At 43.4% G+C, this 25,580-nt stretch overlaps 2 protein-coding genes across 3 annotated transcripts; both read right to left on the bottom strand.

The window, feature by feature from the left end:
• Positions 1–869: 869 nt before the first annotated feature.
• Positions 870–18,972, bottom strand: chsy1 (chondroitin sulfate synthase 1). The gene is made up of 3 exons (XM_058629770.1): positions 18,231–18,972; positions 15,750–16,245; positions 870–3,492 (listed from the first exon to the last, which is right to left on the bottom strand). The coding sequence occupies exons 1-3, from the start codon at positions 18,539–18,541 to the stop codon at positions 1,900–1,902; spliced, it is 2,400 nt and encodes a 799-aa protein (XP_058485753.1). The 5' UTR covers positions 18,542–18,972; the 3' UTR covers positions 870–1,899.
• A 2,281-nt stretch (positions 18,973–21,253) lies between these two features.
• Positions 21,254–25,456, bottom strand: selenos (selenoprotein S). 2 transcript variants are annotated; one of them, XM_058628581.1, is made up of 6 exons: positions 25,221–25,456; positions 23,039–23,170; positions 22,750–22,856; positions 22,561–22,650; positions 22,004–22,100; positions 21,254–21,743 (listed from the first exon to the last, which is right to left on the bottom strand). In XM_058628581.1, exons 1-6 carry the CDS (start codon positions 25,318–25,320, stop codon positions 21,664–21,666), a joined length of 606 nt encoding a protein of 201 aa, XP_058484564.1. In that variant the 5' UTR covers positions 25,321–25,456; the 3' UTR covers positions 21,254–21,663. The 2 variants fall into 2 exon arrangements, with proteins under 2 accessions (XP_058484564.1, XP_058484565.1); XM_058628582.1 differs by having other exon boundaries at positions 22,004–22,097.
• Between the last annotated feature and the right edge of the window lie 124 nt (positions 25,457–25,580).

Here is a 25,580-nt window from a genome sequence, read left to right as displayed (position 1 = left end):
AGTCATAGTATAGTATGTCGCCCAAAATCAGTCAAAAAAGTCATAGTATAGTATGTCGTCCAAAATCCGACAAAAAGGTCATAGTATAGTATGTCGTCCAAAATGAGACAAAAAGTCATAGTACAGTATGTCGTCCAAAATGAGACAAAAAAGTCATGGTACAGTAAGTGGTCCGAAATCAGTCAAAAAAGTCATGGTATAGTATGTCGTCCAAAATTAGACAAAAAAGTCATAGTATAGTATGTCGTCCAAAATGACTCAAAAAAGTCATAGTATAGTATGTCGTTTAAAATCGCTCAAAAAAAGTCATAGTATAGTATGTCGTCCAAATTGACTCAAAAAAGTCATAGTATAGCATCTAGTCCAAAATGAAACAAAAAAGTCATAGTATAGTATGTCGTCCAAATTGACTCAAAAAAGTCATAGTATAGTTTGTCGTCCAAAATCGCTCAAAAAAGTCATAGTATAGCATGTCGTCCAAAATGAGACAAAAAAGTCAAATCTGGTCCTCGTTAAGTTTGGACACTCTCTGCTTTGCTGCAGAACTTCCTCGTTTTATGAGTTCTTGTTGCAGAAGTTTTAACTGTTACATTTCTGTCAAAAAGGCTCAGATTGTTTAAGTTTAGACAGAAATGATGACAGATTGTGTTTCATAACCTTTACTCTTAGTTTGATGTTTAATTAATATTTTCATATTTATATAAGTTATATCAGTTTTTATGTTTGTAGGTCATTTATGATTTCCATTCAAATGTAAACACTTTCATTTAAATAAACCTCATGGAGGCATTATTGATCCACTGACCAATGAGAGACCAGGACTCACTTGGTACTGGACTCTGTAATAACAGACTGAGCAGAATCACACGTTCACACTTTTTCCGCCACATTTTATTTCTTTAATAGAAAACATTGTCTGACAGTTTCAGTTGAAAGAAAACAATATTACAAAAGTCAAAGGAAATTTAAAAACAAACCAAAATAAAACTGCGACGAGCGAGTCCGTGAACGTCTGCTCTTGCTGTGATCAAGAGCAGACGGGTTCTACAAGAAAACCCAGAACCAAAACCAAAACCAGGGCCAAGGCCGTCTGAGATTTGAGATTAAAGTTTATTCTCCATAAAAAAACAGCCTCATGTTTGCGCGCGCACACACACACACACACACACACACACACACACACACAGACAGACTCTCTCTCTCGCTCTCACACACACACGCAGACACACAAACATGTTACCTTAAGCAGAAAGTGTAAAAGTCTTTGGTGAATCATGAGTTTAAGAAGAAAAACAACAACATTGAAAGAGTCAGAAAATAGAAACTGGAGCCTGAAAATTCAATAAATTAAACAGTAAAAGATGAATTTTAGGTCTCAAATCCAGCAGGTTCACAGAAATGAATAATAAAGAAAATAAAAAACACAAAAAACAGTAACAGTGTTATGTTGTGAAATTAACCATCAGAAGTAAGTGGAAATCAAAAGGTGACCGATCACTGTCGATCACTGTGGTCAATCACTGTCGATCACTGACCGTTCACTGCAATCGATCACTGACCGATCACAGTCGATCACTGCGGTCGTTCACTGCCGTTCACTGTCGATAACTGCGGTCGTTTACCGTCAATCACTGCGGTCGTCTCATCAATGTTTCTAATAAACTGTTCCGTTGCGAGTGCGGCTGCTACTGAAAGTTCGCAGACAAAATGGAATATTTTATGTTCTTCACTGAGGTAAAACGCTCACAGTCGGACATCGCAGACTCCGCCCACACGGCCAACAGTTCATCGCAATGTTTTCTGTTTCTTTTCTTTAAAAAAAAAAAAAAATCCAAACGTGTCCATGTGTCGTCTTAGTTGCAGTAAAAAATAAATTAGGTTGTAGAAGAAGCTTCAGGTTCACGCTGTCCTGACTGAGCCGTTGTTACTGGCCGGTCTCCTGAAGTTCAGGTCGTTCTTATCCAGCCACAGCTCGGCTAACTGCTGACCCGAACCGTACGACGACGCTTTGGAGCCCAGACACATCTTATACTGCTTGGCCTCCAGGTTGGGGTCACAAATGACCGGGTGGTGGACGTGAACTATCCCTGTGTCTGTACTTCTGAACAACTTAATCCCCGACTGGACAAATTTGTTAAAGAGGTCCACATCCTCTAGGCCCCACCCCTGTATGGAGGTGTCGAAGCCTCCGGCTGTGACCAGGTCTCTTTTGTAGACACAGACGATGCCAAAGCCGTAGTTCCTCCACAGGCCCGTCTTGGAGGTGAAGACATAGTGGTTGCTGCTGGCAACCTTCCCGGCATAAACCACTTTGGGGTCGTACTGGCTGAAGATGATGGGGAAGTAGGTCTGCTCGCCGAGGCCGGTGTTGGCCCGACATCTCTGGAGGAAGTCGTTGGTGAAGAGCAGGTCCACATCACAGTAGAAGAGCAGCGAGTCATTGGAGAAATGTAAGGAACCCACTTCCAGAGCCAAAGCCCTGGAGAAGGAGCCGGTGACGGGCTTGATCTCCATCTCGGCACGAGGATACTTCATGTGATACTCTCTCATCAGCTCCACCTGCTTGACCCGCTCTGTGTTGTTGTCCGTGCTAAAGAGCAGGATCAGCAGTTTGACATTCTGGTTAGGGATCAGACAAACCCGTTCAAAGTTGGCCATGAAACGCACAAAGATGTCATAGCGGCCCGACAGAGGAACCAGGATATTGACTTTCTTCTCCTTGGGTTCCCGCTGGTCCTGGCCTGAAGTGGCCAGTTTGAAGGGAACCAGCATCTTGAGGGAGTTGGACAGAAACGAGAGGGAGTCGGACTCTTTGTTGATGTGACTGGCTAATGCTCTGGCGTCCATCTCCTCCTCCTCTCTGAACTGGATCTGGCTGAAGGTCTGCTGCAGGTAGGCGTGTCTCCTCACAGGAACCGTCATGGTCTTTCCTTTGTGCTTCTTGTAGAGCAGCAGCAGGTCCAGCACATACTCTGCGCCATATAAAGGGTTGACCCTCCGGTAGCCATACTGGATTTCTTTGAAATCGATGACACGGCCTCGTGTCTTAGCGTTAGCATTGATCATCTCCATCACTTGCATGATGATGTCATCCAGAGCCTGCCTCTGGGAGGAGTCCATCCCGCGGCGAGGCGGTTGACCGTCCAAAGCAGAGTACAGGTACTTCCCCGTCAGGAACTCCCACTCCAGAACCTCCTCCCTCTGCTGCGGCTGGAAGCGCATGAACGACGGCGGCATTCCCAGCTGCAGGTCGTCTCTGCCGGGCTCGGCCGCTCCGTAGCGCCCCATCTGGACAATCTCCCGGTGGAGCTCGATGGTTCGGTGTCGCAGGTCTGCTATCTTGCGGCTGAGCATGTAGCTGTGCAGGCGGTACTGGTAGGGCGGGTTCTTGTTGGGGTGGAGTGTGATGGCCCGGTGGATCTTGCTGTTGTGCAGATCTCGGATGTAGCCTTTCTTGTTTGGTTCATAGTTTTCGTAGAAGAGCTGCTGCATCTGTAAAGACAGAGCGACTCGTGTTAGCAAAACCACCACTTCATTCATTCATTCATTCATTCATTCTGCGCCACTCAAGGGTCAGAGCTGACACACCCCCCCCCACACACACACACACACACAGACCGCTGTGTGGCAACAATGCTAGTCACTACACCACCGTGTGTCCAGACACAAAAAGAAACCTAAAAGTCAGGTTTTTTTAATGATGATGACGACATTTGTGTTCATACAGAGCAGAGATGATCACATGGTTCTAAACTGATGTGGGCGGGGCTTCACACAGAACAGAATAATAAATCACACATTTATGTTCTGAGAAAACTTAATAATAATAATAATAATAATAAATTAGACTTTAGTGACTGAGCATCTTAAACTGAAACTCACATTATTAAATAATCAAATTAAATGAAAAACACTGAAGGTTAATGTCAGATTAAATCATGAGCAGATCAAAGGTCACATGAGTTCACAGAGTCGTTTAATTCTCTCACTGTAACAGTGTTTACATTTTCCCACGCTGCACACAGGAAGGGATGAGAAAATGTTACAGTTACGTACTGCAGCTTTAACCTGACCCAGACGGCTCCACTGGAGCCGCAGCGCCAGCAGGGGGCGCTCACAACTCAGTCACGGAGCTGGAGCCCGGGGGGCCAACAGCCCTCGGGTCGATTACTACAAATGTGTTAGTGATTAACTTCAAACTTAAAGCAGCATGGTCATGTGATCTGTCACTCACAGGTCACATGACTCACTGTGACATCACTGAAGAGAAAAGAGACAAATCAGTGTCAAACTATTTTTCCTAAATAAACGTAATATTGAAAGGAAAGGACATTAAAGTCAGAGAAGGTCATTCAGTGAAATCAATAAATAAAATAAAAATAAATATTTAACAAGGATATAAAGAATATAATCTAAAATTAACAGCTGACATGTTGTTCTTATGGTTTTTATTAAAAAAGTCAGGTGGGGCCGGGCTGGGCTTAGGCTCCACCCCCTATTGCCAGGGCCGGGCTCTGATTCTAGGCCCGTGCAGACCACTACAGACCACTACAGTCACTGATAACTAATTAATTCACAAAATCTCACTTGAAAGAAACCTGTAATTTCTCTTTTTTAAGTTTATCCACATGGTCATAGTGATCATGAAGGTCAGTGAAGTCCAGCAGATTCCAGCAGAGTCCAGATCTGCTGCAGCTTCACAAAGCTACTGTTCTTCAGATTCCTGGAGTCTAAAAGTGTGAACAGAGGCACAGCTGTTTTCAGAGCTGTGGTCAAAGAGCGGCGTTTGTGTCGCTGCAGCCTCCACAGAGGCTAATTTGAGAGGAAGGCTCTGGAATGCAGCCACAGGCCTGATCCCCGGGGGAAAGCTCTACGTGGAATGAGACAGGACTGGCTTAAGAGCTGCGGGAAAACCATACCTGGAGCTGAATACGAATGGCAGGAAGTGCCTGAGTTCATGCTGTGTCCCTGTGTAGCCTGCCAATCACAACACACTGCACCTCTGTCCTGCATGGAGCTGGGCCCTCAGAGGTTAAAGGTCAACCTTTACCTCTGACACCAACATCTGCTGCAACTTACAATCATGGAATATTTCAGAAAACACAGTAAACACTTCCTGTCAATCAAAGACAGAGACTTTCACATGAAAGTACATGTATGTGATGTGAGGGGGCGGAGCTTTTATTCACACAAATACAAACTATACCTCACAAGCTTGTGATTGGCTATAGCTTTATTTTCTCCCACACACGCACACACTCTCCCACACACACACCCAGGAGTGCTGGTCCTCTGCTGCCTCGTGTGGTCACTTTGTGTCACTGACGTCAATCTGAACATTGGATTTCAAACAGTGAAGTGACAATATCAGACATTTGAACTTAGTGATGGAGGCAGCAGTGTGTGTGTGTGGGAGAGTGAGTGCTTTACAGAAATATGAAATAGAAAACAATAGTGTAATTATATGACTTTACTTTAAATTCAGCATCTGAATAAAGTTTTTGTTGCTGTTGCTTCATCTTCTCTCCAGTGAAGCAGTTTCTTCAGACACTGAGTCAAAGCCAACTGTACTGACATCACCACCAACCAGAGGAAGTCTGAGTTCACATACAGCGTGTGCCAGAAACGCTGAGTCATCACTCTGAGAGAGAGTGTGTGTGCGTGTGTGTGTGTGTGTGCGCGTGTGCGTGTGCGTGTGCGTGCGCGTGCGTGTGTGTGTGTGTGTCTCACTCTGTTCACGGGTTCAGGAGCTTTGAAAAACATGAAAATCTCTTCAGAGCAGAGTCTTTACATTAGTGTCACAGCAGCAAACACTTTTCACGTCCATGACAATTACAGTTTAAAACCTTTAATATTGTGTAAATCATGGTCTGTGCTCCACCAAACATCAGGACTCTTCAGTAAACATCTGTTAATCCCGTCTAATCCGTTAATCTGTGATTAGGTCAACACAAGCATGCGCAGCCTCAGTCTGTGGCAGTTACAGTTTTATGGTTCATAGAATGATTTTGTCTGGTTTTTTTTTTATTCACACAAATTATATTACAGATTTCATGTGATCTGGATTAAATTGGATTAAAAGCTAATATCTGATTTTGCATTAATGTTTTCAAATAAAATGACAACAAAAACACAATGACATTTAAAAGACAAAAGCAGAAGTTGCTTCACTTCTGTCTCCATGAACATTTACAACTGAAAACAGGAAACCGAGCCAAAGGTCAGAGGTCACCACAACACACACGTTTCATTCACTTCATCTTGGAAAAAACAGCAAATTAGGATTTTATTCACAACATTTAAACGTTTCCAAATCTTGGTGTTTGTTGGTTTATTTGCGTCTATGTCTCAGTGTTTGTGTCTTTAAAGTGAAAAGAATCACAACAATGACTAAGATGTAAACACATCAGCCAGTTATCACTCAATTATCAGTCAGTTATCAGTCAATTATCAGTCAGTTATCAGTCCTTTATAAGTCAATTATCAATCATTTATCAGTCAATTATTAGTCATTTATCAGTCAATTATCAGTCAGTTATCAGTCCTTTATAAGTCAATTATCAAACATTTATCAATCAATTATCAATCATTTATCAGTCAATTATCAATCATTTATCAGTCATTTATCAGTCAATTATCAGTCCTTTATAAGTCAATTATCAGTCCTTTATAAGTCAATTATCAATCATTTATCAGTCAATTATCAGTCAATTATCAATAATTTATCAGTCAATTATTAGTCATTTATCAGTCAATTATCAGTCAGTTATCAGTCCTTTATAAGTCAATTATCAATCATTTATCAGTCAATTATCAGTCCTTTATAAGTCAATTATCAATCATTTATCAGTCAATTATCAGTCAGTTATCAGTCCTTTATAAGTCAATTATCAATCATTTATCAGTCATTTATCAGTCAATTATCAGTCAATTATAAGTCAATTATCAATAATTTATCAGTCAATTATTAGTCATTTATCAGTCAATTATCAATCACTTATAAGTCATTTATCAGTCAATTATCAATCGTTTATCAGTCATTTAATCCACAAAATGTTGAATATATATATATATATATATATATATATATATATATATATATATATACACACACTTTTTTTGTCACTGTCATAGTATACAGTAATCTTCCCTTAAAATGCAATGCTGTGTTGGTTTTTATCCGAAAAACGAAATTTTGTTGCCAGTTTTCACTGCTGTGTTTTCTGTGCAATGACAATAAAAGGAAGTCTAAGTTTAAGTCTCTAAGTCTATTATGGAGCAAAGAAACTGGAAATCTTCAAATTTAAGAAGCTGAAAACATCATTTCCAGGTTTGATGGACACTGATATTAATCACAAACTAATGGACAGATTGATGGATTATGTAAATACTGGACTAGTTTTAATCCAGGGCAGGTGGATTCACATGTGAAACAGTAACTCTGTGAGTTTCCAGAAGGTTCCTCAGATTGTTTAGGGCAGGACTGAGGTACAGATTATAGGCTGACGTAAACACTGATGTGTGGGCGCTGCTCAGCTGCTGCTGAACCACACGCCTGGAATTACCTTCAACAATAAAAAGACTTTTAAAAAGAAAGACATTTTTTTCCTTTTGCTTTTAAGGAAAGTTTTTGACGTGGCTCCGCCCACAGTCAGCTGCTCTGCACTGACACACACACACACACTAATGACTACCTGAGGTTGGCCACACCCACATCATACACCTGATCAATCTGAAAATATGGATACTCAAATATATGACAACACTGATTCTTAAGAAGCTGAAAAATATTCACATTTAAGAAGCTGAAAATCCCAAAGTGTCACATTTCCATCGTGTTTGGAGTAAACAAAGAAAACAGGTTTGATTCATTGTGAACATGCTGCTCAGAGAAGTTTCACATACACACACTGGACACACAGACATATACATACAATGATCAGGCCCCGCCTCCTGCCCTGTGGCAGTGCCCGGGGGGCGTGGTCTCGACTAATTACAACCCTGTCCCTGTTTGATCCCAGCGACAGAACGACCGCCTGACCTCCGGGTCACCATGACAACAGCTGCACACTGATGGTTACAGGTCATGGTCCAGGTGTCTTCACAGACACTCCAGCACACGCCCAGTTGACATGTGACCACTCATATACAGTAGCTCCTCCCACACTCAGAGCTGAGTGAGGCTGCTTTTTACACGTGTGAGTGGTCCTCCTGCCTGAGGGTGGCAGTGTGGGACACACAGTGTCACAAACTGTTATTGTGATTTAACAATAATAAAAACAACCAAGATTCAACCTAAAACATATACATATACATATATATATACACACATACATACATACATACATACATATACATACATAATAATTTGATAGAGAACAAATTCCAATAAACCTATTTTAGCCTGTGTGTGTGTGTGTGTATATACTGTATCAAGTCTCTGCCCTCCCCCCGACACACGCGCGCACGTCGATTTATTTAAACAGACTTCTCTCTCTGTCTGTCTCTCTCTCTGTCTGTCTCTCTCTCTGTCTGTCTCTCTGCTCTACTTTCCTCAGTGGAAACAGTCGTGTCACTAAATCCTCACATTATGACGAAGCAAATCCTCAAAACCAAAACTTGAGCTTGTTTCAAAGTCCAAGGTTTTGAGAGAGAGACAGAGAGAGAGAGAGAGAGAGAGAGAGAGAGAGAGAGAGAGAGAGAGACAGACACAGACAGACAAAGAGAGAGAGTGACATGATGGAAAAAACTCATCACTTCAGTCTCAGGTTGGAGAGAAAAGCTCAGGCAGCTGAGGAAGTGGTGAAGTGGTGAATGGGTAAAATTGGAGCATGTAGGAATGCGTTGTGATGTCGTTTTCAAATTTAATCAAAAATGTCTTCTTCTGCGTGTTTAGACAGCTGCATTACCTCTGCTGTCCACATGACTGTGCTGTCTGTGAGTGAACATGTGTTGTTTTGTTAGCAATTGTTGTAAATGTAGGCCGGGGGGGGGGGAATATTTGGCAATATCGTGATAATATCGTATTGTGACCAAAATATTGTGGTAGTATTGTATTGTGAGTAAAATATCGTGATAATATCGCGTTGTGACTAAAATATCGTGATAATATCGTATTGTGACCAAAATATCGTGATATCTTAATGTGACTAAAATATTGTGATATTGTATTGTGACCAAAATATCGTGATAGTATCGTATTGTGACTAAAATATCGTGATAATATCGTATTGTGAGTAAAATATCGTGATAATATCATATTGTGACCAAAATATCGGGATAATATCGTATTGTAAATAGTGGTGCAACGGATCATCATTGATCCGTGATCCGTTCGGATCAATACCTTCGGTTCGGCACACACGTGATCCGCGGATTGATTTATGAAAAAAAAAAAGTTGTGCGCATGTTCAGTCCACACACAGTGTGGTCCCTCCACGGAGGAACGGAGGCGCTTGAACACCCCGCGTCATTTAAATCCCCTGTATGGGAGCATTTTGGCTTCCCTGTCAAATATAATGATGATAGTTAGTGGGTAAAACCGTGACGGTGTGTCGGCACTGTGGCACAAGAAAGCCACATGACAGTGGAAACACATCAAGCATGGCCACGCATTTGAAGCGACATCACCCCGGTGTTTCACTGACAGGAGTGAAAACGAAGGCTGCTCAACAACCGCTTATCACTGCGGCATTTAAGCAGCCCCTTGTTGCACCATCAGACATCAAAAACGCTATCGGTGTGTTTATAGGTGCAGACATGAGGCCATAGTGGCTTGTGCAAAACGAGGGCTTTAAACACATGCTGAAAGTGCTTGTGCCCACTTCAGCGAAAAGATTGTGACGGACTTTTTTTGCTGATCCGAAAAATTATCCGATCCGTGACTCTGATCCGCGGAAGGATCCGATCCGTGAATTCTTTGATCCGTTGCACCCCTAATTGTGACCAAAATATCATGATAATATTGTATTGTGAGTAAAATATCGTGATAATATTGTATTGTGAGTAAAATATCGTGATAATATCGAATTGTGAGTAAAATATCGTGATAATATCGTATTGTGACCAAAATATCGTGATATCGTATTGTGAGTAAAATATCGTGATATCGTATTGAGACTTAAATATCGTGATAATATCGTATGACTAAAATATCGTGATAATATCATATTGTGACCAAAATATCGTGATAATATCGTATTGTGACCAATATATCGTGATAATATCGTATTGTGACCAAAATATCGTGATAATATCGTATTGTGACCAAAATATCGTGATAATACACTGTGGTAAAAAATGAGAGAACAGTGTCTAAGTTGACAACAGCAGGACAATGAATCACAGACTGAGACGCTGCCAGACCAGGACCAGGACCAGGACGACAGTTTCCACTGACCTTCTGTTCCCAGTCTGGAGCCTTGAGCACTTGAGTGCTGTCAGCATTGCACCTTCAACCTCGACACTCAGGAATGTTACTAATCTGTGGTATGTCAGTCATGAAGGCTCCATCGTCTGTCCTTTAATCTCATAACTGGACAGACTTCACACTCACTGAAGATTTGCTGCTTTCTTTGCTCCATGAAACATTTTCTGAACCAAACTTATCATTGGTTTAAATCCTGGATTATTGAAGATGATATTTTAATCCACAGTAGGTTGATTTAAACCAGCGTCACAATCTAAAAGCAGACAATGGCTAATTTACATGTTCATTCATTCATTCATCTCCAAAAGATGTTTCTACGTGAATCACAACTTATTTTAGTACATTATTATTTAAAACATAACTCTTGTTTTCTGAAAACAGACTGATTGAGGGAGCGTTTATGTGTATACACTAGCAGAGCAGGGGTGGGCGGAGACAAGTTCAGTCAAACACTGACTCTGTTTACACTCGTTCACTAACTCAGTTACTGTTGTGAAACTCATCACTTCCTGTGTGCAGCGGGGGGGTGGGGGTGTCACCGGGTGACACCAGATCTAAACACTATTACAATGAGAGAGATGATTCTATTTAAAAGTTACGTACTGCAGCTTTAAATCCATAATGTACAGTATAAGTGGAATCAGCTGGTGTGTGTGTGTGTGTGTGTGTGTGTGAAGCAGAGCTCATGTTTCTGCAGGAGAGGAGAGAGGAATGAGGAAGTGTCAGAGACGAGACACACACACACACACACACACACACACACACGAGGGGATTGTTCCCCTCAAACATGGGTCATATTTTCACATCAGTCAGCATCATTCATCCATTCATTCATTCATTCATCAGTGAACAGCTGTGATTCATCATGAAACCTCCCCACAGTCATTGCGCGCACACACACACACACACACAAAGCATTATTGTCATTTTGATGATGATGATGATGATGATGATGAAGGTTCTCATGAACGTGTCTCTTCTTGTTTCATCACTGTTGTTTTCCACTTTATAACCTGATGATGAAATTTAGGCTGAAGCTGTGAACAATCACTACGTCACTCTGACTTTAACCAAACACAACTAGCTGTTAACTTGACCTGTCATTAGTTCATTATTCCAGAGAACAACAACACAACCCAGTGTGTGTCAACACAAACAAAGGCTTAAATGACTGTGAGTGATATCGTCATGGCAGCGTTATCGTTAAGAAAACAGATGACTGAACCGTGTGACGTCATGATTTTCATTTGAAAAAAATAATCTGAAAATGTTAAAAATGATTGAGTTTGAATGATTCCTTTGTTTAATTTAGAAAAGATTTGTTGAAGGAGAAATGAAGACACTGAAGTCACAGAAGGAGGACTCACTCACTCACTGACTCACTCACTCACTCACTGACTGACTGACTGACTCACTGACTTCACTCACTGACTGACTGACTGACTCACTGACAGACTGACTTCACTCACTGACTCACAGACTCACTGACTGACTCACTGACTCACTCACTGACAGACTGACTCACTGACTGACTCACTGACTCACAGACTCACAGACTCACTCACTGACTCACTCACTGACAGACTGACTCACTGACTGACTCACTGACTCACAGACTCACAGACTCACAGACTCACTCACTGACAGACTGAGGCCTTCACTGGAAACAAAGTTTACATTCCAGTCATGACACACAGACAGATAGACAGACACACAGACAGAAAGACAGACAGACATCAGAGTGTAAACTATGCAGCTGTGAAGGTCAGTGATGTTTAATGTTGAGTAAACTGTGCTTTACAGAGTTTAATTAAAATAAACCTAAACTCTAATAATGTCAACACTTTTAATCATCTCCACCAGAGAGGGGCGTGTGTGTGTGTGTGTGTGTGTGTGTCTGAGACAAAAGGGTAGAGATAATCTGCTGAGATTACACACACACACACACACACACTCCTCACTCTCAGGTTTCACAACTCATGTTTGATAAAATTATGTTTTCATATAAAGACAATCATGTGACCTTTCACCTGCACTGTGTGTGTAAACAGGAAGTAGATTCTTTCATTAGTGTCTGACAGTTGTTCCGTTTCACAAACTCTGAGTTCAAACCGTCACACAGCTGATCAGCTTTAGTTCAATCAACTCTGAGTTACTCAAGTTACTCACACACACACGTTTGACATTCATAACTTGAGGGGACACCTTAAAATGTAGGCATTTACGTTATGGGGACTTGATTTTTGTCCCCACAAGGGAGACAAGTCCTCATAATGTGAACACACACACACACACACACACACACACACACACACACACACACACACACACACACACACACACACACACACACACACACACACACACACACACACACACACACACACACACACACACACACACACACACACACACACACACACACACACAGAGACAGTTCAGCTCGAGTCTGGAGATGCTGCGTCTGACCAGAGACCAGGCCCCTCCCACCAGGCCACATTTTTAACACGCCCATTTACCAGAGTGGTCTAAACAAATCAGTGCTGGGCTAAACTTAGAGCACGTCCTTGCTGCAGCGTTTACAGAAAGAATTTCCAGAGAGAAAATCAGTGATTGTAGCTGCTGGTCCTCTGCTGCCTCGTGTGGTCACTTTGTGTCACTGAGGTCAATCTGAACGAAGGGTTTTAAAAGCTGAAGTAACTTAGTAATGGAGGCAGCAGTGGATCAACAACTCCTGAAAGTCACTCATTTTCTTCTGGACTTTGGTGTGGGAGAGTGAGTGCTTTACAAACTTCAGTTTCTGTGTGTGTGTGTGTGTGTGTGTGTGTGTGTGTGTGTGTGTGTCTTCAGCAGAGCTGGCACAGTGGACCAGTCTACAATTAGAGAGGAGAGCTGGATCATGAGCTGGCAGTAGGCGGGACTCTGAGCTGAGGAGGAGCCTGGTTTGCTCCGCTCTGATTGGACCACACTAACCTCAGCCTGGGATTAAAGAAACAGCCTGAAGAAGAGATTTTCAACCAGAGAGGAGGCAGCAGCTTTTTCATTGTCCTAAAACTCACTCTCTGCTGCTGTTCTGAGAAGATTCTGTGGAGGTTCCATAAGATTCTGTGGAGGTTCCACAAGGTTCTGTTGAGGTTCCATAAGATTCTGTGGAGGTTCCACAAGATTCTGTGGATGTTCCACAAGGTTCTGTTGAGGTTCCATAAGATTCTGTGGAGGTTCCACAAAGTTCTGTGGAGGTTCCACAAGGTTCTATGGAGGTTCCACAAGATTCTGTGGAGGTTCCACGAGATTCTGTGGAGGTTCCACATGGTTCTGTGGAGGTTTCACAAGGTTCTGTGAAGGTTCCATAAGATTCTGTGGAGGTTCCACATGGTTCTGTGGAGGTTCCATAAGATTCTGTGGAGGTTCCACAAGGTTCTGCTCAGTGTGTCAGTGTGTGTTGTGGACAGACCTCGTCCCGTGATCTGCGATCTCTGTGGCTCCTCCCACTATCTCTCCACCGCAACCAGCAGTGAGCGAGCAAATAAATGTTTAGACTGACGATTCAAAAATAAACAGGTCTGGAGGAGCAGAGTGTGTGTGTGTGTGAGAGTGTGTCACACACACACACACACACACACACACACACACACACACTCACACACGCACGCGAGCGTGGGCGGGCGAGCGGCTGACTTCCTGTTAGTGAACATGACTGAGGGAAAAAACCTGACACACTGTAACCATGACGACGCTGCTCTCTGATGTCAAACGTGTTTTACAGACAAATAAGTGAAGTCAAACTGCACTCACACACTGCGGGCGTGTCCACTGGAGGACACACACACACACAAACCTTTGTTTATATCTTAGTGAGGACACCACACACACACACACACACACACACACACACACACACCTTTGATAAAGTCACTCGACTTCACAGGAAAAAAAAACTCAAAACTAAAAAGCATGAACACACTCAGTCCTGCCCTCACAACCACGTTGCTACCATGCTTGCAGCCTGTAGAGGTCAGAGGTCAAACAGCCAATCACTGAACAGTCACGTTTGGTCTCACAACAGTCACAGCTGATGATGCAACACAACTACACACTGCTGCTGCTGCTGATACACAGACACTCTGCTGCTGCTGCTGATACACGGACACTCTGCTGCTGCTGATACACAGACACTCTGCTGCTGCTGCTGCTGCTGCTGATACACAGACACTCTGCTGCTGCTGCTGATACACAGACACTCTGCTGCTGCTGCTGATACACAGACACTCTGCTGCTGCTGCTGCTGCTGCTGCTCAGTCGTTTCCTGAACACTTTCACTGAGTCGTGATCATGTGACGCAGACCTCGTACACTTCAGAGTGGAACTGACTTTATTTTCACGGCTGTGACTCAGGAGAAAAGAGTTCACATGAACGACACGGTCGAGTGTGGACATGTCAGAACACACAGGAAACAGCTGCTCCTCCTCCAGTCTCACTGACTGTGTGTGTGTGTGTGTGAGTAACAATCAAACCTCTTCAGATAAGTGACGATACCTGAGCTCAACTATTTAAACAACACAAAGTCTTGTTGTGTAAACATCGCACAATACAGCGGGCGGGGCGACGTGCACCAGCCAATGGAATGCTTTTGTACAAACAGTGACTCAGCTAAAGGTCAAGGATCAGTGTGACCTCATGTGAAAATTCTAATCTGAACCTCAAAGACCTGTCAGAGCTGCATATACATCCTAGAAGTGACACAGCCCATCTGAGGTAAAAGCACGTGGTCCAGCAGAGGGCGCTGTGAGCACAGTTCTGCTCCACATAAAAGAAATCATTTAAACTGATGAATTTTGAGAACGTCATCATTTTTCAACACTATCTCACATTTTATGAACCAAACGTCTCATTGATTGACAGATGAAAGGGTTATGAAAATCATCTGAGTCTGAACTACACACAAGCATGCTATACTTAACTAAACTAAACTAAACTAACCTCTGTGTGGTTGTACGTGGTAACGCTCTTGAGTTTGAATGATTTCTTTGTTTTTAATGGAGCAAAGAAACCAGAAAATATTCACATTTAAGAAGCTGAAAAATGACAGAAACTGGTTTGAGTGATTTAAAAAACATGTCATTTTATATCATAATCTCATTTAGTTTGTGCGTAAGTGAAGTTTACCAAACCATGAGTTCCAATCAAAACCAGAGATTTGATCTTTTGTTTAGAAACATCTGGGAAACCTTGGTTTAAAGGTTCAAAGGTCGACCACCTTCAGCTTGTGTGTGTGTGTGTGTGTGTGTGCGTGTGCGTGTGTGTGTGTCTCTCTCTCACCTCATAGGACCAGACACACTGGACGCCGGCGAACCTCCTGACGCAGCGTCCCACCTCCACGTCCTCGTGGGTGGTGTACATCTCCTGGAGACACTCTCGGATGTGGGGCACCATCCTCCTGAGAACCTCGCGGCTCATGATGACCCCCGGCCCCCCCATGCAGAAGTTCTCCCCCGGCTCCAGGGCCAGTTTCCCTAGCTCGTCGCGGGCTCCCATGCCCGTCTGTCCCAGGAACACGGCCTCGCTGCTGTTCAGGCTGCGCAGGAAGCTCTCCAGCTTCTCACTCTGGATGTAGACGTCGTCGTCCGCCCTCATGAACCACTCATACCCGTCCAGGTAGTGGTCGTGCATGTACTTGAGCATCATGAAGGACTTCTTCTGCGGCGGGTACGAGTCGTCCACGCTCCGCAGAGCCACGATGGGGACGGGGATGGAGGTGTCGGAGCCTTCGCTGGAGAAGAACTCCACGCGACCGGGAATCGTCTGCGCCCAAGTTCTGAAGAAGAAACACAAACACGTTTATTTACATCTGTTAATCCACACTTTGTGACACACACGCACACACACACGCACACACACATGGTTAGTTTAAAGTCCCGTTAACATTGATGTGAATATTAAAATAATGACTCATGCTCATTGTTGATGGAGATTATGAGAGAAGGTCACGGCAGCAGGAAGACAGCGTTTCATCCTGACACCAGTCAGTCAAGTCCATGCACTCATTCATCTGCTTCACCCTCATCTCACTGTGTCATTAACACCATCCATTCAAGACTAATGCCCATGTGTGTGTGTGTGTGTGTGTGTGTGTGTGTGTGTGTGTGTGTGTGTGTGTGTCTCACAGTGCTCGTGTTATCGAGTTACTTGTACGTGCCTCACGTCCACCTGACCTTAAATCATGTTTAATTCTCCCTTGTTTTAGTAAGTAACACTGATTTATTTAACATTAACTGTGGCATGTATGGATATATCTTACTGAATCATAATCATTCAAAGTATTTGACAGGAAAGTGGCGTTAAATGTTCTGATGGAACCAGTTTGGAGCTTCGAGAGTCAACTTTTCTTCAGGTCACCCTCTGCAGTGGTGACTCTGCGTCCTGTGTCCAGCTCGTCTGAGGCCTTTGAATGTGGTGGAAAAGCAGAGAATAATCTGCTGCACAGCATCAATGGAGCTGCTGGCAACAGAGTCTTTAAAGGAGGTTTAGGCCTAAGTCCAAATCTGCACAGCCCTTAAAGGATTATTCCGCTGTAAACATTAGCACTCTGCAGCGCTGCAGCCTCAGATCTGCACCATTTCAGACGCAAGTGAAATCACAAACTCCTTTAATTAAACTTTACAGGAGATCGTGCTCAGCACACGCACACACACACACACACACACACGCACGCACACACGCACACACGCACACACGCACGCACAACTTGAAGCGATTTTCCACTTGTGTTGCGCGCACACACACACACACACACACACACACACACACACACAGACACAGACACACACAGAGAGGAGTTTTAACCCTGTTTGTACTCCAGTGTTTCCCACACAGTGAAGTGAAACTAAGCAGCAATTAAAGCCTTAACATCAGAACATTCATGGTTTCATTGATGACACGCTTGGTCCTGACCCTTTTATCTTCTGTTTGTACCTTGAAATCTACACAGAGGGTTAGTTCAGAAGCAGATGAACAGACTTTCCTTTATTTATCGTCAATAATAATGAAATGTCAGAGTTCAGGGTTTTTGTGTCAAATGTGCTTTTAGGAGGTCGGAACACACGGTCAGACTTCACTGTGTGCAGCACCAGTGCAGGGATCGGGCCTGAGACACCGAGTCTTTAACAAGAGTCTCTACGTCAGTTTAAGTTTCTACGATATATCACATGATCACGTCTTTATCTCACTGTGAAACTGGTTTGTAAACCACTCACTCTCCCACACCAAAGTCCAGAGAGAAAATCAGTGGTTTTAGCTGCGGGGACACAGGAGCTGCTGGTCCTCTGCTGCCTCGTGTGGTCACTTTGTGTAACTTAAATAAATCAGAATAAAGGATGTCAGACACTGAAGTTACAAAATAAGATACTTGAACTAAGTGATGGAGGCAGCAGAGGATCAACAACTCCTGAAAAACACAGATTTTCTCTCTGGACTTTGGTGTGGGAGAGTGAGTGAGTGAGTGAGCGAGTGTGCACGTGCGAGAGAGTGCTTCACAAACTTCAGTTTCTAATCAGAGACATAAGCAGATTCATAAAAACAGCAGCAGTTATGGATTCCTCAAACAACCACATTCAAATTTAAATAAAAAGCTGAATTATCCCTTTAACAGCAGATTATGGAAAAAAGACATTTTTGTGAAAAAAAGTGAAAAAAAACCTGAGCTCCATTTTAATGTTAAAAGGCGAGTGTGAGCGATTTATCGCGATAATATCGAAAGTTAACGGTGAAGAACCGTGATGTTCTCCGGGAGGAAGCTCGTACCTGTGCGCCGCCACGGCTCTGCTGTTCAGGTACTTCTGCGCAGTCATGACACCCACGAACAGGAAGTTGTTGGACCTGGAGCCAGGCTTCTCGGTCACCGGTGAACCGTTATCTCCGGGCGGCCATATCCCTCCGCCGTGCTCCCTGCTGAGCGCCGCGGTGAGCGCGCAGCCGGCGGGGCTGGCTCTGCGCTTGTGTCCGGCTCTCTTGAGCTCGGAGGCTCGGGGCAGGATGAGTCTGGAGGCCAGGGTGAACCCGAGCACCAGTCCCAGCAGAACACTGAACCAGGCTCTGCGGCTTCGACCTGCCATTCCCCACAACTTCAGCCGCTCTAAGCCGCTGCTGTGTAAGCCCAACAGCGGGGGAAACTGAGAATTAAAAAACTAGAAAACTAGAAAACTAGAAAAAGGTGTTTTAAAGCAGGAGCGGCAGCAGGAGCGGCAGCAGGAGCGGCAGCAGGAGCTCGGCGGCTCACACACACTCTCTCATGGTAGAAAAGCCCTTTTCTTCTTCCAGTTGCCTACGTAGCATCACAGCAGTCTCCTTGAAGCCTCCATCTGAGCCGCGTCCTCTCTGCTCCTCTAACCGAGCCTCGAGCTCCTACATCGGCCTCAGCCTCGGCGACAGCCCGCTGCGGCGGCGGCGGCGGCGGAGCTTGTGTTCGTGTCCTCGGGCAGCGGCTCCGTGTTCGCCATTATCGTCGCTCCGGTGTAAAGACGTCAGTCAGACTGTGGCCGTTACGCCGCTCGCGAACAGGCTTTAACGGTGGTTTGACCCAACGGAATTTCCGTAGACGCGCTTGATTGGCTGCCGCGTCGATCCGCGCGAGCCATTGGAGCTAACGCTGCTGCGTTCATGTGCTGTGGGAAATGTCCCCTCTTTTTGTTTTTACTGTTTATTTTACTGTAAATATGCTTTAATGTTGAAGTAAAAAACTACGTTATTGTTTTAGTGTAACCCTGCCTTGTATTTTCGATGTAAATCTGTTTTAGTATTAAACTGTCTTTTACTGTAAAACTGTTTTATTTTAGTGTAAATCTGTGTTTTGATGAAAATCAGTCGTTTATTTCAGTACAAATCTGTTTTAGTATAAAAATATCTTTTACTGTAAACTTGTGTTTTAGTGAACATGGATCTCAAGTGTAATCCTGATTACACTGTAAATATTAATCTCATACTGTACATATTCTGGTGATTAATGTTAATACTGTTTAGTTTATTTTCTTTTCTATCAAGTTAATAGCCTTTATCTTTCTATATTCTACATTCACAGATGTGGAAAAGCATGTGTATTATATTTATTGCCTTTACCTGTAGTCTGTGACACTGTAAATGATAATGTTTTATGTTTTCAGTGTAAATCTGTGTTTGTAAGGTTTAATCTCTGACAATAATCATTGAGTAGAATCCATGTCAATATTGTTCTCAACGTTTATCATCATTATGTTGAGAGAAAAAAAAGTCTGAAAATGTCAAATTTAAACAATTCAAAGACGTCAGTTTATAAGAATTTAGTCTCTTCACTAACTGCTTTTGCTGAAAGCCACATTAACATGACAACAAAAAGTGTCAGTAAACGCAGCACGCCTCTTAACCTGCTCTTTAGTTTCTAGCGCCCCCACGTGGTCTTCGCCTCATTGTTCAAATTAACCAGTTCCTCAGAAATGAGTTTCTGCCTCATTTCAGAAAATCCTTTCTGACGTAGATAAAGACGCGATCATGTGACGCAGATAAAGACGCGATCATGTGACGCAGATAAAGACGCGATCATGTGACGCAGATAAAGACGCGATCATGTGACGCAGATAAAGACGCGATCATGTGACGTAGACATCAGAGACTTAAACTGACGCAGGTTTTGTTAAGTCTTTCGTTAAGTGGATAAAATGTGTGTGTTCACTCTCCCACACCAAAGTCCACAGAGAAAACCAGTGATGTGAAAAAAACACAGCTGTCATTTTTATAACCTTTTAACAACAACCTGAGAGGAAGATGAAGGAGGAAGTGAGAGGTGAAAGGTCAGAGGTCACAAAGAAAACAAAGCCGTGAAGTGATCGTCCGTTCTCACAGGAGTGTGTGTGTGTGTGTGTTACAGGTGGGTTTGTCTTTGTCGCCGCTTGTCTGTCCTGACCTTTGACCTTTAACCAGGTCTTTACTCATAAACGGTCATTGGCCGTTTCTCAATACTCAAGTAAGCAAGTATGTACTTGCTTACTTGGGAAGTATATACTTGAGAAGTACGCTGGGAGTATATACTTGCCAAGTACGGGAGTACACAAGTACACACAAGTATGGATATTGAGAAACAGCCATTGTAAGGCAGAACCAGAGGAGCAGACATGTCCTCACACTCTCTCTCTCTCACACACACACACACACACACACACACACACTCTTTTTTGCTTTGCTAACTTTTATTATTTCCTATCCCCTTAACTTAACCCTTAAACTAACCTTAACTCTAAAATCGAGCCTTACCCTTAAAAAGCTCTTTAAAGACACGAGGACCAGAGAAGAAACATCAGCTTGTTCTTGTTTTTATTCAAACAGGCTTCCATAGAAATGACGTGCATGAGTGTGTGTGTGTGGAGTTAAAAATCTAATCTTCCTCTAAGATTTTATTATTTCACATCAGAGGTTGTTTTGTGGTTTGAGGCAAAATAAAATAAATCCCAGTTTGATTGTGTCAGAATAGATTTGAACGGTTAAATGAGCAGCAGGTTTGTTTCTGTCTCTGATCAACAAGGAGAACGTGAAAGGCCTGAAGACACACACACACACACACACACACGCGCACACACACACACGCGCACGCACACACACGCACGCACGCACACACACGCACGCACGCACACACACACGCGCGCACACACACGCGCACACACACACACACACACACGCACGCGCACACACACGCGCACGCACAGCAGCGTTTCACATTCAAACAAATAAAAACAAGGAAAATTAAAAACATTTAACAAATAAATATGTCATTATTTAAACGTCAGAAAAATCACGAGAGATTTTACCCAAATTATTTTTATTTAGATTGTGTTAATGATGAATACATATACCCTCTGTAACTGACATCCTATGATGTCATCGTATGACATAGCCCCGCCCCTCCAGCTAAAGCTGCTGGTGTTAGAACAGATAAGGAAGCACACAGACTGTGAAATTCATCAGTCACACCTGCAGGTGGCGCACCGTTGACAGGAATGACGTCATGAAAAGCTTTAACTCCGCCCCTCAGTGAAACTTTAAAGGCATAATTCAACGTTTTTACGAGGGAAAAAGTAAATGTGAAAAAAAAGGTTCTTATAAGAAGAGCAGGCGACGTCGTCGGCTTATTTCAGTCAGTCACGTGTGCACAATGAGAAGGTCAGAGGTCAAAGGTCACACACAGACCCAGCACCTCTGACCTTCTTTAACCTCATCCACCAGATGATGGTCCTCTCCTGCCGGGTCTCCACGAGCAAGAAGCTCCTCCCTCTCCAGTCAGAGGGTTGTAGTCTGAGACACACACACACACACACACACAGACACAGACACACAGAAACACACACACACAGACACACACACACAGACACACACACACACACAGACAAACACACACACACACACACACACACACACACAGACACAGACACAGACACAGACACACACACATAGAGACACACACACACACACACACATAAATAGAATAAATGTGCTGATTATCAAACACACACAGATCTAATATCCAGGGTCAAAGGTCAGAAACAGGATGATACCTGTGCTGCGGAGCGGCCTCTTCTCTGTCTTTGGTTTCACTGATGATGATGATGATGATGACGATGATGATGATGATGAAGTCACATCTTCACTCTTCTGTAAACAAACACATAAACTCACTCACTCTCAGTCTCTGAGGACGGGAGGGTTGCTGGTTTGAATCCACACCAGTTTAATCATTGACTTGACTCTTAGTGAAGGTTTGTTTCAGAGAGAAAAACCTCTGCTGAATCAAGTGTGGATCATCCACATTGGCGCCCCCTAGAGGTGTTCTGATACTCTGGATCATATCAGGCTCATTCCTGACGTTCTTCTTCTAATAATGATACTACTACTACTACTACTACTACTACTACTAATAATAATAATATAATAATAATAATATAATAATAATGATTTCCATCAGGCTGTTCATGGGTGTAATGCTGCCCTCTACAGTTCAAAGTGCCTTATTACAGTTCTACTTGCAGCAGAAACAGTTAGTAATTTTCACGTTTGAACAATAACGATGTGTAACGTCACATGATCTGTCTCATATTTTCATTGAGAAACTCACCTGAGAAAGTTTGGCAGCTCCTTTATTACTTTTCCCGAGCTGAAGATTCTCCCACACCTCAATCTTCTGCTGCCGCTTCTCTTCTTCCTGCTGTTGATGAGAGTTCAGAGTTCAGCTCTGACACACACACGCACACACACACACACGCACACACACACACACACACACACACACACACAGTCACTGTACCTGTCTCTGTTTCTCTTTAAAAATGGCCGCCTTGGCGTCCAGCTCCTCCTGCATCTTTCTGCGAGCAGCTTCCATGGCCTCATGTCGTCTTTCCACAACAGCAGCATCTACACGCACACGCACACGCACACGCACATCATCGTCATTTATAAAGACACGAGAAAAAGACTCATGTCATAAAATCTCTGCGTCACATGATCACGTCTTTATCTCACTTACTCTCAACTATCTCTTTAAAGCCATTACATTAGTTTCATTAAACTGTGATTAGGTTTATATTATTACTCACCCTGCGGGGTCAGCGCGGTGGCGCTGCGGTGAGCCTGGCTGGATCTCTTCTTGCTCAGGTACTGGACGAGCAGGTAAAGCAGCGCAGAGCCGAGCAGCAGGAACCAGCCGTACTGAGACAGAATCTCACCTGCTGCGAGATCGTCATACAACAAACACGTCAACAGGAGATCGTCATACAACAAACACGTCAACAGGAGATCGTCATACAACAAACACGTCAACAGGAGATCGTCATACAACAAACATGTCAACAGGAGATCGTCATACAACAAACACGTCAACAGGAGATCGTCATACAACAAACACGTCAACAGGAGATCGTCATACAACAAACATGTCAACAGGAGATCGTCATACAACAAACACGTCAACAGGAGATCGTCATACAACAAACACGTCAACAGGAGATCGTCATACAACAAACATGTCAACAGGAGATCGTCATACAACAAACACGTCAACAGGAGATCGTCATACAACAAACACGTCAACAGGAGATCGTCATACAACAAACATGTCAACAGGAGATCGTCATACAACAAACACGTCAACACGAGATCGTCATACAACAAACATGTCAACAGGAGATCGTCATACAACAAACACGTCAACACGAGATCGTCATACAACAAAAACGTCAACACGAGATCATCATACACGTCAACACGAGATCATCATACACGTCAACACGAGATCGTCATACAACAAACATGTCAACAGGAGATCGTCATACAACAAACACGTCAACAGGAGATCGTCATACAACAAACACGTCAACAGGAGATCGTCATACAACAAACATGTCAACAGGAGATCGTCATACAACAAACACGTCAACAGGAGATCGTCATACAACAAACACGTCAACAGGAGATCGTCATACAACAAACATGTCAACAGGAGATCGTCATACAACAAACACGTCAACAGGAGATCGTCATACAACAAACACGTCAACAGGAGATCGTCATACAACAAACACGTCAACAGGAGATCGTCATACAACAAACACGTCAACACGAGATCGTCATACAACAAACACGTCAACAGGAGATCGTCATACAACAAACACGTCAACACGAGATCGTCATACAACAAACACGTCAACCCGTCAACATGAGATCGTCATACAACAAACACAAGTTCATCATACACGTCAACACGAGATCGTCATACAACAAAAACGTCAACACGAGATCGTCATACAACAAACACGTCAACACGTCAACATGAGATCGTCATACAACAAACACGTCAACATGAGATCGTCATACAACAAAAACGTCAACATGAGATCGTCATACAACAAACACGTCAACACGTCAGCACGAGATCGTCATACAACAAACACGTCAACATGAGATCGTCATACAACAAACACAAGTTCATCATACACGTCAACACGAGATCGTCATACAACAAACACGTCAACACGAGGTCGTCATACAACAAACACAAGTTCATCATACACGTCAACACGAGATCGTCATACAACAAACATGTCAACACGAGATCAATGTAACAATGTTAGTGACAGGATTTCACAAGACGACACTTTTATGTGTGATTTTAACACACAGGGTTAGACGACAACCATAGCACCGTGTTTGTGTGAGCAGGAGAAGTTTGTCATTATTTCCATGGACCTCAGCTTGAGTGTGAGTGACATCATCACTGTAGGACATTATAAAATCTGAAACCGTTCAAAAAGGTACAAAACTTACACTACGATTGTTTAAAAACCGTGAAATGTATCAAAACTTTGACTTAAGTTTCAAGTCTTGTGATGCGTTTAAAGTTTCAACCACGTCACTACGTTAAAGTGTGACGGGTTCTGATCGTTTCCCATTCATGTGTACGTGGACATTCTTCGCAGTTTTGTGTCGCCATGGTTACTCGAAACGCTTACAAAAGTCATATCACACTAATCCCGACCGAAGCGCACGTTCAGATAGTGAAACAGGATGTTTGCGGGTTTTTCTCAAAACTGCGGGACGACGAGTTTCGCGGCGGAAGAGCAAAAAAAACCAAGAAGAAGAAGCTGTCGCCGTTTAACCGTGCTAACTAGCCTACTGAAGCTAACAGTAACTAACCAGACTAGTTAAGAAATAACCAGACGGCGGTTAAACACAATGACAGTTAGTGAGTGAGTGAGTGAGTGTCGTGGTGTAGAAGTTTACCCATCATGCTCAGCGAGCTCAGGTCCTGGTTCTTCGGCGGGTTTGTTTCCACCTGATAAGTGTCGTCATCAGTGATCTCTACTCCGTCATCTCCGTCCATGACGTCACACAACGGCAGCGAACAGTCCTGGTTGACCTGGTTAACGCGGTAAACGAGCTGGTTTCTTTGGTTAGCTGTGAGTGATCCGCGCAGACGTGTCCGCCATCTTTGACAGACGATCACAAACAGGTGACGTGTTGTCTTTGAACTCGCCCACTTTCTTCTTCTTCTGTCACGTGTTAAGCGGCGGTTCGCACGCTGACGCCCCCTGCAGGAGCAGTGGAACATGACGCCTCTTCCTCTTTTGTTCACATTAGGAG

Source organism: Solea solea, chromosome 5, assembly GCF_958295425.1.
Source record: "Solea solea chromosome 5, fSolSol10.1, whole genome shotgun sequence".
Lineage (NCBI taxonomy): Eukaryota > Metazoa > Chordata > Actinopteri > Pleuronectiformes > Soleidae > Solea > Solea solea.
Note: the sequence above shows the minus strand (reverse complement) of the source record. Positions and strands in the feature narration are given on the sequence as shown.